Source organism: Crinia signifera, chromosome 5 (genome assembly GCF_055691185.1).
Source record: "Crinia signifera chromosome 5, ASM5569118v1, whole genome shotgun sequence".
NCBI classification, from domain to species: Eukaryota; Metazoa; Chordata; class Amphibia; order Anura; family Myobatrachidae; genus Crinia; species Crinia signifera.
Genome location: NC_139221.1, coordinates 260,290,809 through 260,303,920, shown reverse-complemented (window position 1 = coordinate 260,303,920; position 13,112 = coordinate 260,290,809). Strand labels below are relative to the sequence as shown.

At 44.2% G+C, this 13,112-nt stretch overlaps 1 protein-coding gene across 1 annotated transcript; it reads left to right on the top strand.

Moving 5' to 3' along the window:
- Nucleotides 1–214: 214 nt before the first annotated feature.
- Nucleotides 215–12,677, top strand: NPVF (neuropeptide VF precursor). The gene is made up of 3 exons (XM_083186354.1): nucleotides 215–383; nucleotides 7,457–7,887; nucleotides 12,355–12,677. The coding sequence occupies exons 1-3, from the start codon at nucleotides 225–227 to the stop codon at nucleotides 12,398–12,400; spliced, it is 636 nt and encodes a 211-aa protein (XP_083042480.1). The 5' UTR covers nucleotides 215–224; the 3' UTR covers nucleotides 12,401–12,677.
- The last annotated feature ends 435 nt before the right edge of the window (nucleotides 12,678–13,112 follow it).

Below are 13,112 nucleotides of genomic sequence, written 5' to 3'. Positions count from 1 at the left end.
TGAACATAGTTCATATGTTGACTTAATTAGGATATAATTCTTTACATACTGTATATTTAATGTTTGGTAAGCTATTTGCAAACACATTCTTCTAATTCTTTATCATCTAATTCAAGGTTGTTATATTAATTAAGACTGAGAAAATACTTAGGAATGTTCTAGGGTGATGCTGCTTTTTGTTCAAACACTATATAAAATGAAGGTGACCCGGCAACTAGGATTCTATGGAAAAGCTGAACGAGCTAATAGGCAGGTTTTCTATCCGTTCCATCATGCTTTCTTCGCTATATATTTTCTCCATTTTTTTTGCATTTTCCATATGCTCCGATGAGACCAAAATGACAAATACTGGGAGCCAAGAGAAATACGATGACCTGTTTGAGGTAAGGAAACATTCTACACCTGTACCTTGATCAGTATTGACTGTATACATGGCTACTATATCTGTTGAAAATTGTTTCTTTGGTCCAGAAAAGTTGCTTTATAAAGTGTATTCTTGTTTGACATGACATTGTTTTTTTACCTATTACATTTTAAAAGCTTTGTCAATATAATTATACTTGTAGAGCAACATATGAAAGACAATTACATTACCTAAGCACATGATTAGTTTGTGGATTTTATAGTGTTTGCTAAACAAAAAAAATATTTTAGATCCGTAAACCTTTTTGTATAGGATCCAGAATGAGTCACACTTGCCCATGGTTCAATTTCGCTAAACTTACTCAACTTTCACCTACTTTCTTTTTAATCACAAAACTATTGATCTTAATGTTAGTTATACTTAAAATATAATATAGAAACATTTTTTTATTAGTAAATAGTTTTAAGTGATATATACACATTAGTTTTGGACAGTGTTGGGGGACCTAACCTATAAGTGACATAGGGGTAGATTAATTAAGCTCGTAAAGTGATAATGTGGCTGATACTTTACTTTTCTACCAGCCAATCAGCTACAACTGTCATTTTAAAACCCAGCTAGTAACTTGACAGTTAGCAGCTGAATGGCCAGTGATAAAGTACCAGCCACTTTTATTACTTTGCCAACCTTAATAAATCTGCCCCATAGTATCCTACAGAATCTCTTCCTGAAGGTAGAGACATGGTGCGATTTTGACTATGTACAATTTTGACTATACTGTTCTCTAGATTGTACACTTTGTAGTCAAAATTGAGCTGCCTGCATAGTCTATTTTTACGTAAAAAAAAATTGCGATACCAACCCAAAGGGGGCACGCATCGGCATACACACGTTTTCTACCAATATTTATTGAGGTACTTGTGTAATAGCATGGCGCCCGGTTATGCTACATTTTCAGTGTAGGCTAAGCTACGCTGTCAGCGTAGCCCAACGGCTGTCTAGCGTAGTTAGCGTAGTGACTCCAGGGCCGCCCAACGGCAGCCTAGTATAGTTAGCGTAGTGGCACCCCAACGGCTGCCTAGCGTAGTGACTTTGTGGCAGCCCGGCTCTGTCCCCGGTGTTCCTGGCAAGCCTAGAGAGCACCTCTCACACAGCGCCGGTAACCACCAGATCCCCTGGGCTGGCAGATGCTGGCAGAGAGGCGCTCCATCTGTCTGAGACGCAGGAGTGTCTCAGACACTTCTGCGTCTCAGTAATTATTGCGGCACGGTACGGCAACCCTGCCCGTGTCCACTTCAGTTTAAAAGGATGCATTCGCCAGTGCTCCATGTTATATACTGCCTCCTTTTCAAACCTCCACTATCCACGCCAAGCCGAAGCGTGGTGAGCGTAGCGAGCCCCGGGAGGGGATGTGTTACGTATCCCCCAACCTGTTCATACCCCCACTATCCACGTCGGCGTGGCGTCGATTTTATAAAGTGTGGCGAGTGCAGCGAGCCACCGAGCATGGCGTGGCGAGCACAGCGAGCCCCGTGAGAGAACACAGAATACATGTAAAGTAATCCGCGTCCCCTCGCTGCGCTAGCCACACTTTATAATATCAACTCCATGCCGATGTGGAAAGTGGGGGTATGAACAGGTTAGGGGGACGCATCCCCTAGCTGGGCTCGCTGTGTTCGCCATACTTTGGGCTGGCTTGGATAGTGGGGGTGTTTCAGCAACACACGCTGGCCGTGGGAACACTACGCTGAATCTGACAGGGACGCTGACTACACTGGCCACGGGAACACTACGCTACTTCTGACTGACTATGCTAACTATGCTGGCCGCGTGAACCCTATGCTGGTTCTGACAGGGACACTATGCTAACTACGTAATGAGCGCCGTGCTTACACAAGTACCTTTATTGATTTTATTTATTTACAGTTTCTTATATAGCGCAGCATATTCCGTTGTGCTTTATAATTGGAAACAACAGGGATAAAACAAACTGGGTAGTAAAAGACTGATATAGAGGTAGGAGGGCCCTGATCACAAGCTTACAATCTATAGGGATAATAGGAGGGATACATAAGGATAGTAATCTATACCATGCCAGTCCCACCAGATTGCAAGACAGTCCTGATGGAATGCAATTAGATATGAATGCTACTGGAGGTTACGCAGGGTTCTGGAACATGATAAGCTTGCCTAAAGAGTTGAGTTTTCAGGGAATGCTTGTAAGCTTTGGAGATATTGGGGGAAATTTACTAAAGGAAATTTGTAAAAAATAGGTGTATTTGTATCCAGAAATACACTTATTTTTGACATTTACTATCCCGAAAATAAGGCAATTCGTATTCGTATTGATAGCACATGAATACGACTACGAATTGCCGTATTTTTGGGATAGTAAATGTCAAAAATAAGTGTATTTCTGGATACAAATACACCTAATTTTTTTTAAATTTCCTTTAGTAAATTTCCCCCATTACTGCTATGGACTATATAGTCCATATCAGTAGTTCAGAGCGCACCATATGTATGCCTTATTAATCTAACATTTAAAAATATTGACTGGCCAGAAAGAATCCATTGGTTACTGAGTTCAGTCTCCGCATTCTCAAATTAGCTAATATGTATTAGACTGCAATTATTTGTAACCTTTTATAGATATATTCTATAAGCACCGTTATGGGACACACATTTCACGAAAATATGTATTTTATTCATTCAAGTGAAGTCAACATTATGTATAACAATTACATGAGAGTATATATTTTGCTTTTCCCTGGTGTGAATCGGTAAAGGTCTAATTTTATGATTTCGGAATCATTGTTAAGATTAATTGCTGTTTAGAAATAAGCTTAATAAAAAATGAAGGTCACTCCTTCAATTATACTTTGCTTGATTTTCCTTTGTCTTTCTAATATGCTTTCCCTGCATGATGCTGCCTTCATTAACCCAATTCAAAGGATCTTTTTTTATTAACAGAAATTTTTTTTTTCACTGAACAATTATTTTTTTTTGTCATTAGCCCTTCCTCATTTTCGATTTTATGTATTTGAAAATTACAGTTAATGAAGTAGTGCCCTAGAACGTAAAGCTGGCCATACACTTTTGCCTAATTTCATCTGATTCCAAGACATCAGGCTGAGAAATCAGGCAAATCACATGTGCTTTAGATCTAATGCGTGGGCCCGTGCACACTGGATCAGAGCCCCCTAGATTGCAAGTGCCGTAAGATCTGTCAGATTGGACAGCCTCCGGCAGTATTAGCTGGGACCGCATGTGATATATCCAATGTGATCCTTCTGCCCATGAAACTCCCAGGTGGTTCAAGGGAGATCAGCTATGAATTCTACCCTAGAAGAAGTCGCATTAAAGTATGGGGGCCTTAACAGTGTTACTTTAAATAATGTATTCTGTTTGTTGCCACTGACATTTGCACTTTTCACTGAGCTACTTTAGGGGCCCATCCAGGTTGGCTCTGCAAGCTGCAAAGATCCCAGCACCTAAGGCATCACCCATCCGAACGCGCGCCCCACCGCCGCTGCAGCCACCGATTCCCCTTGGTAAAATATAAGGGCATGTGTAACAAAAACACATCCCATCGCATGCCTCCGCTCTTGGAGCAATCATTAGATGGTTGCCAACCATTTGCATTACATCCACCCACCCCCGGCAGTCCTTGGCCCACCCATGTACCCATAGGGATGCCCATAAAACGCTGGGCGTTCCCATGGGCGATCCCTGTCCACGCTGCCATTTGCCCCGGCCAGCCCCAAAAAATGCGAACAGCTTGGCGACTATCCTAGCCATTGCAAAGGGGAGCTGCACATGCGCATAATAGAGCATGCACGTGTGCAGTCCCCAAAACATTGGGATCACCCCTTAGTCTGCTGGCAGGAAGCCAGCTTTGATCCATTTGCTCATTCGCTCCCCACATCTGTAACTCCCCACATCTGTAACTCCCCACATTCAGTGGCTATGTACTAAACCTTGGAGAGAGATAAAGTGGATGAAGATTAAGTATCAGCCACCCACCTCCAGGTAAGGGGTCAATCCAATTAGGTTACTAGCGGTAGTGGCTGCACTTTACAGCAGCTGAGATTCACACAAAAGTTTTCACTGCCCCATAGGGCTCCTAACACTTTTGTGTAAAGCAGGGCTAATTGCAAACCCAAAGAGTGCATATTCAGGTGATGTTGTTGGCGTTAAAATGACATTGCAATGGCACATTGCATCCATTGCACTGAATAAGACTGACCCATGCTGGAAAAAATAATTAGGAGCTGGTTGGCCGGTAAATTATCTCTGTCCACTTTATCTCTCTTCAAAGCTTAGTACATTGACCCCTCAGGTACTAGTAGTTCTGTGATATACCCCAAATCACGTGTAGGTGTCGGTGTAGGTGGCCGGTACCTGAAGCTCCAGACTCCTCTTCTGGCGCTGCTCCTCTGTGCCTTGTCTGCTTCACTCGCCTGCAGTTCGGAGGGTGGAGGGACAAGACTCCCCGGGGAAGATAATACCTCAAAACAACCCCACAAACCGGTCAGCACACGTTAGGGCGGTGATCAGAATATTTTATTAAGCTGCGTCAAAGGTCGAAGACCACCGCTATAACCAAAATGATTAGTCAGTATAATGACAATAGAACCGGTAATCAATAACAGATACACAGTCTGAACAATAAATTTGACAGATATTACAAGAATAATGGAAGATACCTTATAAAGATATTGTGTGCAATGGGGCCGGCTGTAATAACCGTAGGCCACAACTCACACAATATTCCGCTTCAACGATACCGCTAACAATCTGTTCACAGCAGAAAGAAAGGGTCACACATCAAAAGAGCTTACAAATGACTTATATAATAATAAAAAAAAAAAACTGTAACACTTTACACTTAGGATCAATAACAACAAAAGGTCCAGAGATCAAATGGCACTATGAGTCCCTGAACTGCGCAGCTCACTTCTAAGGATAAGGTACCTGTTGGGCCTAGGTGCACCGTCTCTTGGGGGGAACACTAAAGGAAAGTAGCTTGTCCTCCAAGGCAAAAGCGTCCCTGAGTCTTGGCACTGAGCCAACAAACACAATTGTCACGCTTGTAGTCACTGGGTCAACGTGGCGGTGAACTGGTGGTCACCACCCAATCACTGGAGAGGGAATGAGGCAGTAAGGCAATGAGGCAATAGGCAGAGTATCCCTCACAAGTTTTCCCAATAGGGAGGTAGTAGGCAATAGGGCAAAAGGCAGGGTAGTCCTCCAAAGTTTCCCAATAGAGTGGGATTAGGCCACCTGTTCAGTTCTGCGAGGCCTGTGTAAGACTGGGTGTGGGGGACTGGGAGTCTTTCTGCTGAGTGGCAGTGGTCCAGGGGGGCCTGGAAGGGCCGTGGGGAGGGTAGGACCAGGGTACCTGAGGGTCTGCTGCAGATGCCAGCTCCTGCCAGTCACGGTCTCTCTCCCTTCTCTCTAGCAGCTGAGGTCTTCAGGGGGTTACATGCTCCTGCGCGCCGTTTCTCCCTTCTCCCTTGGTCGGCTGGGGTCAGCGGGGGTCACGCGCTTCTATGCGCCGTCTCTCTCTCGCGCTCTCTGCTGCGGTTGGCTGGGGTCAGCGGGGGTCGCGTGCTTCTATGCGCCGTCTCTCTCTCTCTGCTGCGGTTGGCTGGGGGTCAGCGGGGGTCGCGTGCTTCCGTGCGCCGCGTCCCTGCTGCTGACGGGAGTCGCGAGGTCAGCGGGGATCACACAGGCGTCGCCGCCCTCGCTCTGGTCTCTCCTGCTTGATGCTGCGGGCGTCCTGCCTCAGGTCTCTCCTCTCCTTCCCTCGTGCTGCCGTCCCGCTCTCCACTCTCCTCACACGGGGCGTTTTTCTTTTTCTCCGCGCCACAAGCACTCTCCTCCCCTCTCCGTTCCCGCTCTTCCCGCTGCCAATCCCAGCAGGGTTCCAAGGTCAGTCCCTCCTGGTCCCTGAGCATCTGCGGCTCCGGGCGGTTTGGTTGCTTGGCAACCCTATGTTAGAATGGCCGTCCGCCATTTTAGTTAAGGGCACCACTGCCCACCAATGTTAAACAAAGCAAACCCCTGGCGGGGCTCAAAACGGGGCACCCCCAGTTTCTGGGGTGCCACAGTTCCATTGGGCAGCATGGACGGTGTAATGGTTAGCACAGGGTTGCCGACTCTCCCGGAATGGCCGGGAGTCTCCCGAAAATCGGGACCTCCTCCCGGCCCCCGGAAGGGTGGGCAACCCTCCCGAAATCAGGGGGGACCCCCCTGCGCCCCGGATCGCGGCATTAAAATGCTGCAATCCTCGGGTCTCAGAAGGGGGCAGAGCTAAAATGACACAATCACGTCATTTTAGCCTCGCCCCCTCCACAGAGATCCGTGAATTTGGCAGTTTGTCATCATGGGGGCGGGGCTTAGTGATGCCACACTTAAGCCCCGCCCCTGAGCGGGCTTCTCCCGGAGAGGAGAATTATAAAGTCGGCAACCCTGGGTTAGCATTACTACCTCACAGCACTGAGGCCATGGGTTCTATTCCCACCATGGCCCTAACTGTGTATAGTTTGTATATTCTCCCCGTGCTTGCGTAGGTTTACTCCGGGTACTCCGGTTTCCTCCCTCAATCCAAAAATATACTGGTAGGTTATTTGGCTCCCAACAAAAGGAACCCTAGATTGAATGTGCGTGTGCGTGTACGTGTGGTAGGGAATATAGATTGTAAGCTCCACTGGGGCAGGGACTGATGTGAGTGTTCAAATATTCTCTGTAACTCGCTGCAGAATATGTTTGCACTACTGTAAATAAATAACTATTAATAAATAAATAAAATAAATCTCTGGAACAGCATCAGAATAATCTTCTTCCTCTTTCTTGATGGTACCAAAACAGTTGTACATCTCCAATATGACAGACGGATGCGATTCTTTGCATACACAAGTGAAGGAAACACAGTCGCTAGTCACCCATCCATAAACACATTATGGCAGTTAATAACATGGGTTATATCCTCTAAAAACAATTGGTGCTGATGTAATTTTTGATTTTTAAACATATTTGTTTACATACAGTATGTGTTGTTTATTTTTTAAATCTTATTTCCTACAGTCCAGAGAAGATTTCCCGAATCAGAGAAATGCTGACTCTGATGAGTATCGATATTGGAGACCCAGCAGTATAAGTGAGATGGGCTCTCCTATAATGAATAGGTATAGCAGCGTGCCTGCACAACTGGAGAGAGAACTACTTGAAGAAAGAAGCCTGAAGCCTGCTGCAAATCTGCCGCTACGATTTGGAAGAGCCTCCGATGAGAAGATAGTGAAGAGCTTCCCAAACCTCCCTCAGCGATTTGGTAGATACCTATCTGGCAAGGCCAACATCCAGTCAGCAGCTAACCTGCCCCAGAGGTTTGGGAGGTCCCAATATCAGTCTCTTGCTTCATTACCACTCCGGTTTGGGAGAGCAACACATCTCCAAAGACTACAATATAAACTGAGTTCCCATCCACTAACAGTGAAAAACTCTGATGTAGATGACAGGTAAGTAATTCAGAATACAATTATATTATGGGTACTTGTGTATTTTGGCGGCGCCCCCGATGTCCGTCGTACGACGAACAGATCGCATTGCATCGCATGCCATGCACCCGATGGCATGCGATGCGATGCGACGCGATTTTGACCCCCTATACGACCAAAAATCGTATAAGCACCCTAAAGGGTGCTTTTGAGCACCCAAATGGGTGCTTACAATGTTAAATGCACCCCCACGCCACCCCCCACTATAAACGTGAACCCGAAGCGTGGCGAGCGCAGCGAGCCCGCGAGGGGCGGCGGTACGCGTCCTACGACCTTTTCATACCCCCACTATCCACGTCGGCGTGGAGTTGAGAATAGAATAGTGTGGCGAGCGCAGCGAGCCACCGAGCCCGAAGCGTGGCGAGCTCAGCGAGCCCTGCGAGGGGATGCGGATACCTTCACAGTTATACGCGTCCCCTCGCGGGCTTCACAGGTGTCCGTGGCGACGCGGACACCTGTGAAGCCCGCGAGGGGACGCGTTTACCTGTGAAGGTATCCGCGTCCCCTCGCGGGGCTCGCTGCGCTCGCCACGCTTCGGGCTCGGTGGCTCGCTGCGCTCGCCACACTATTCTATTCTCAACTCCACGCCGACGTGGATAGTGGGGGTATGAAAAGGTCGTAGGACGCGTACCGCCGCCCCTCGCGGGCTCGCTGCGCTCGCCACGCTTCGGGTTCACGTTTATAGTGGGGGGTGGCGTGGGGGTGCATTTAACATTGTAAGCACCCATTTGGGTGCTTAACATTGTATAAGCACCCATTAGGGTGCTTATACAATGTTTAATCGCATCGCATCGTATGGCATCGTATGCCATGTACAATGGCATACAATTTCAAAATTGTATGCCATCGTGCACTATCGTACGATATCGCGTCGCATCGCATACCATCGTATGTGTTATGGTATGCGATGCGATGGGCGCCGCCAAAATACACAAGTACCATATTATGATCTACTACTACTTTATCAGTATTAAGCACGCGGTACACTTAGACAGTGTCCATATTGACTATGTCGACATTCGGGACAAGAAACGTGAAAAACTCATGTCGACCTTTTGACTGTCGACCTTGCCATTGTCGAACTAACGCTTGTGTTGACCTTCCAACCCTGTCAACCTTAGCCATGTCCACCTATTTCGGGTGTTGACCTAAACCCAGTCAGTGGTCGACCCAATGACCCATACCCCAAAATACCCTACTGTACATCTGCAAAGTCCTTGTCCATTGTCTCTCCCTCTCTATCTTCTATAGTGAAAAGCACTTACCCCCCTTGGTTGTAGAAGGATAGGAACCGGCACACGGGTGGATGGTGAAGAAAAGTTGATTTATTGTACAAACATGATTGCACACAACGACAGCTGTACACCTGACAGCTGTTTCAACCGAAATAAACGGTTTTCATCAGAAATCAACTTTTCTTCACCATCCACCCGTGTGCCGGTTCCTATCCTTCTACAACCAAGGGGGGTAATTGCTTTTCATGTTCTGAAACTTTATGTTCCTGGCACCGGGATTTTTTTCTATTTAGAGTGCCATCCTGCAAACCAAAAGTCAATATCTTCTATAGTGAGGATTTGCCCAACAAGCGTAAAAGGAGTGTGTCTGATTATATAAGAGGCACTATGCCACCATTGCTGGTTAGCATACCCATATAGATACCACTGCCACCACTGGTTATACGATGTATCCATTTACCCTGCTTATACCCCATACTATCCTGGCTATGTCTGCATCAACTCTGTGCTACCTACACACCAGTTCTTATAATACATGGCTTCCTAGCAAATTGCATTATGTAGACTCACATCCATCACAAATTTTCTGACATCTTTAACATCTGTAAATTCACCAATATGTCAGAATCACTGTATTCATGCTTACACATAAGTACAGCATATACTTCTGTAAAGTAAACTATAGTAGTTTAAATGAGAGCAGAGTTAACGTTGATCAACAATCAAATGAACAATTATCTATTAATGTATGGACGGTACTTATATGTTAGTTGGGAGCCCACTATAGTTAGTACGCTCATACCCCCACTATCCATGTCGCATGGAGTTGATTTTATATAGTGTGGCGAGCGCAGCGAGCCACCGTGCCCGAAGCTTGGCAAGTGTAGCGAGCCCCGCGAGGGGACCCGGAAAACAAAGCAAATAGCTTAGTGGGCGCCCAACTAACATATAAGTACCGTATGGACATTAGACCTACACAAACAAAAATGATCTTTCGATTTGATTCTGAATTGTGATTGACCTACCAGACTGACGTTCAACTGATTGTCTTACCAGTGACGGTAAATCTGTACTGCACGTTAGACCATTGTTAGACCACAATTTTCAGATCATCTTTTAAAAACAATAAAATTTATAGAAACAATATCATACATAAACCTGATGCCAGCAGCAGTCTTTAGCTCCCAGGCTTTCCCTGAGGCATGAGCCATCCTCAACCTGACCACATTTAGGGCCAGATGTACTAATCTTAAAAAGTTATACAATGTAGAGTAATAAAACACCAGCCAGTCAGCTCCTAACTACCATGCCACACAGTGGGTTTGAAAAATAACAGGAAAGAGCTGATTGGTTGGTGATTTATCGCTCTCCATTTTATCTCTATTCAAGTCCTAGTACATCTCTCCCTACAGGCCTGTGGTCTTATTAGGAAAGGTGAATTAGGTCACCCCACACGGCTACTTTAGCTGAGCGATATTAGGCAGAGCTTATCAATGAGCTGCAATAACCCACTTCCGCTGTAATATTGGAGCTTTTACCGCGCCTCACAATAAGCCACTTTTTTATTGTGCATGATCAAATTACCAGCAGTAATTCTCCACATTTTTGTCACAAATTTCACTTTACCTCCCCTGTGTGGGCAACGAACTTGGGGGAAAACCCTGTTGTAAGGTAAAAAAAAAAGTGGGATTTGTAGCCTGACCGCCCATTGCTAAATTGTAAAAGAATTGCGAATGAATCACTAATAGGCATCCACTCGCAAATCCATATTCAAGTTGTAACACATCAACAGTTTTTGCCATCTGTGCAAATAAGAGTAGGTCTGAGCCTTCCACTAATCTGCAACTGAGACAGACTGGAAGTGGTAATCGCTGATGTCACAGACACTCCACAAAACACCTGGACACGCCTGCATTTTTTCAGACACACCCAGAAAATGACAGGTTACCACCCCCTAATTGTCAAACTGTGAGAGGATTATGTTTACGACCCAGACACATAATATGTTGCTAATTCCCCTTGTGCATGTACAATGCATATGGTACGTGTGTGCAGATGTTCGATAATCACTCAGTTTGCAAATTCTTTGATTAGCGATCAACTCTGAAATCAGCTCCTTGGTTCAGAATTAAGTTTTTAATTATTGTCCAACAATGACATGTCATTTTAGGGTAAAAAAAAAAAAAGCAAATTGATGGAAATTTGGGTAAAAGGTATGGTACAGGTATATTGAGGTACTTTATGAGTGAGATGTTTTTAGGCTTGCAGACGGGAGTAATTTTTTGGGGGAAGTTTAAAACGACACAAATATATTCCTATACCCATTTTTATGTAACCCTAATTTCATTGAGCACTTATTTTGCTGAAAACACTTGCTTTACTCTATATCATTTTGTTGACTTTTTTTTTTTTTTTATAAAAGTTTATATAACAGGCATATGGCAGAATATAAGTATACCAAATATTTTTACTATGACCACTAACAGACTTCTGTACTGTATTCCTATATTAGTTAGGATTTTAAATGGGGTACATTCAAATTTCCTTTTTTCGCCTACACATTTGTCTGGTTTTGATGGCAATAATCATTGCAAATTAAATAGGACAAATCACGGGAGTGTGCAAACCCAGAATAAGCCACATTTTTTTTTATTTTTGGCAGCTGCCACAAAAGACTGATCACTGTAACTGACCACTTTATCACAGCTAATTGAATACTCCTCTTAATGCTGAAGGCATGCTTAAGGAATAATGCTATAAAGTGTACAATAAGTAGTGAACAAAGCAAACAAAACGCCAAATTCAGTTAAAAATTCTCAGAATTGTTTTGTCAGGCTGTTTCCAATATTTGCAATGCACTTACTATTGTGATTCCTTATAAAATTATTTTTAATGAGATGATTGCCTATTGCATGTGTATTTCACAACAGAAACTACAGTATGGGAAGGATGTAATGAAGTCCAAGTTCATTGGCCATGCCAGATGCCAGCCGAACTTGTATTTTTTTTTTAAAGGGGCAATCCTTTACAAAGCGAAATCATGACTTTTAAATAATTGCCCCTTTAAAAAAAAAATCAGGGTCCATCCGACATTCCGCGCGTCTGCCAAACTCGGATATCAATACATCCCACCCTATAACTTCAATGTAAAAGCAAACAATATGAATATTATTATTTTTTTTTGTAATTTCAGAAGACAGACGGCGACATATGATTATGAGCATGATATTCCAATGTAGCCGTTGTAACCTGTGGATCATAGTCATAAATGAATGGCGGATGCAGGATACCACAGCAATGTAGAGCATCCATCATCTATATGAGACTGTATATTGTCTTCACATGGCCAATCTTTGTACGCAGTTGTGTAACCAGGTTCGTATTGGATGTATAAACCACTTTCAAACCTGAATAACATCAATCAACGTGCAAAGCAAAGTGAAACATATTTACTTGAGCCAAAAGTAAAGTATATTACATATTGTACTTACAATTAAATGACTAGTGAAAATACAATATATGTGTCTTTCTTTCATAAGAGTGCAATGATCAATGCTAGTTCTTTTCAATCCACAAATATTGTCAAAATATCTATATTGCATTAGTAATAATATATATTTTTTAAATGATATAGTACCTGGCAGCCATTAGGACTCGATGAATAACAATGAACAACTATATTTTAACATCTTGTATTTTTGAGTAACATTATGAGGGGTATTGTATCTCCCAACGCTATTCCCAAAAGGGGGAAATAGCGGCAGGGCCCTATTCAATGCTGTCTTCAACGACAGCATTGAACAGGAATATCGTCAGAAAGTGCCCGACTTTACAAGCAATTGGGAACATTCTGCCGAGTATGGCCGTTAATTGTGGAGCTCGATGATTTCCGGCCACTACTCGTGGCCAATCCCCTCTCAGCCCTCGGCAGGCGGGACCTTGAATCCCGCC

Coding starts and splice junctions, on each gene's coding strand:
- NPVF (XM_083186354.1), top strand. CDS start 225: ATGGAAAAGCTGAACGAGCTAATAGGCAGGTTTTCTATCCGTTCCATC. Junction 384..7,456: donor AATACGATGACCTGTTTGAG/GTAAGGAAACAT, acceptor TATTTCCTACAG/TCCAGAGAAGATTTCCCGAA. Junction 7,888..12,354: donor AACTCTGATGTAGATGACAG/GTAAGTAATTCA, acceptor TTGTAATTTCAG/AAGACAGACGGCGACATATG.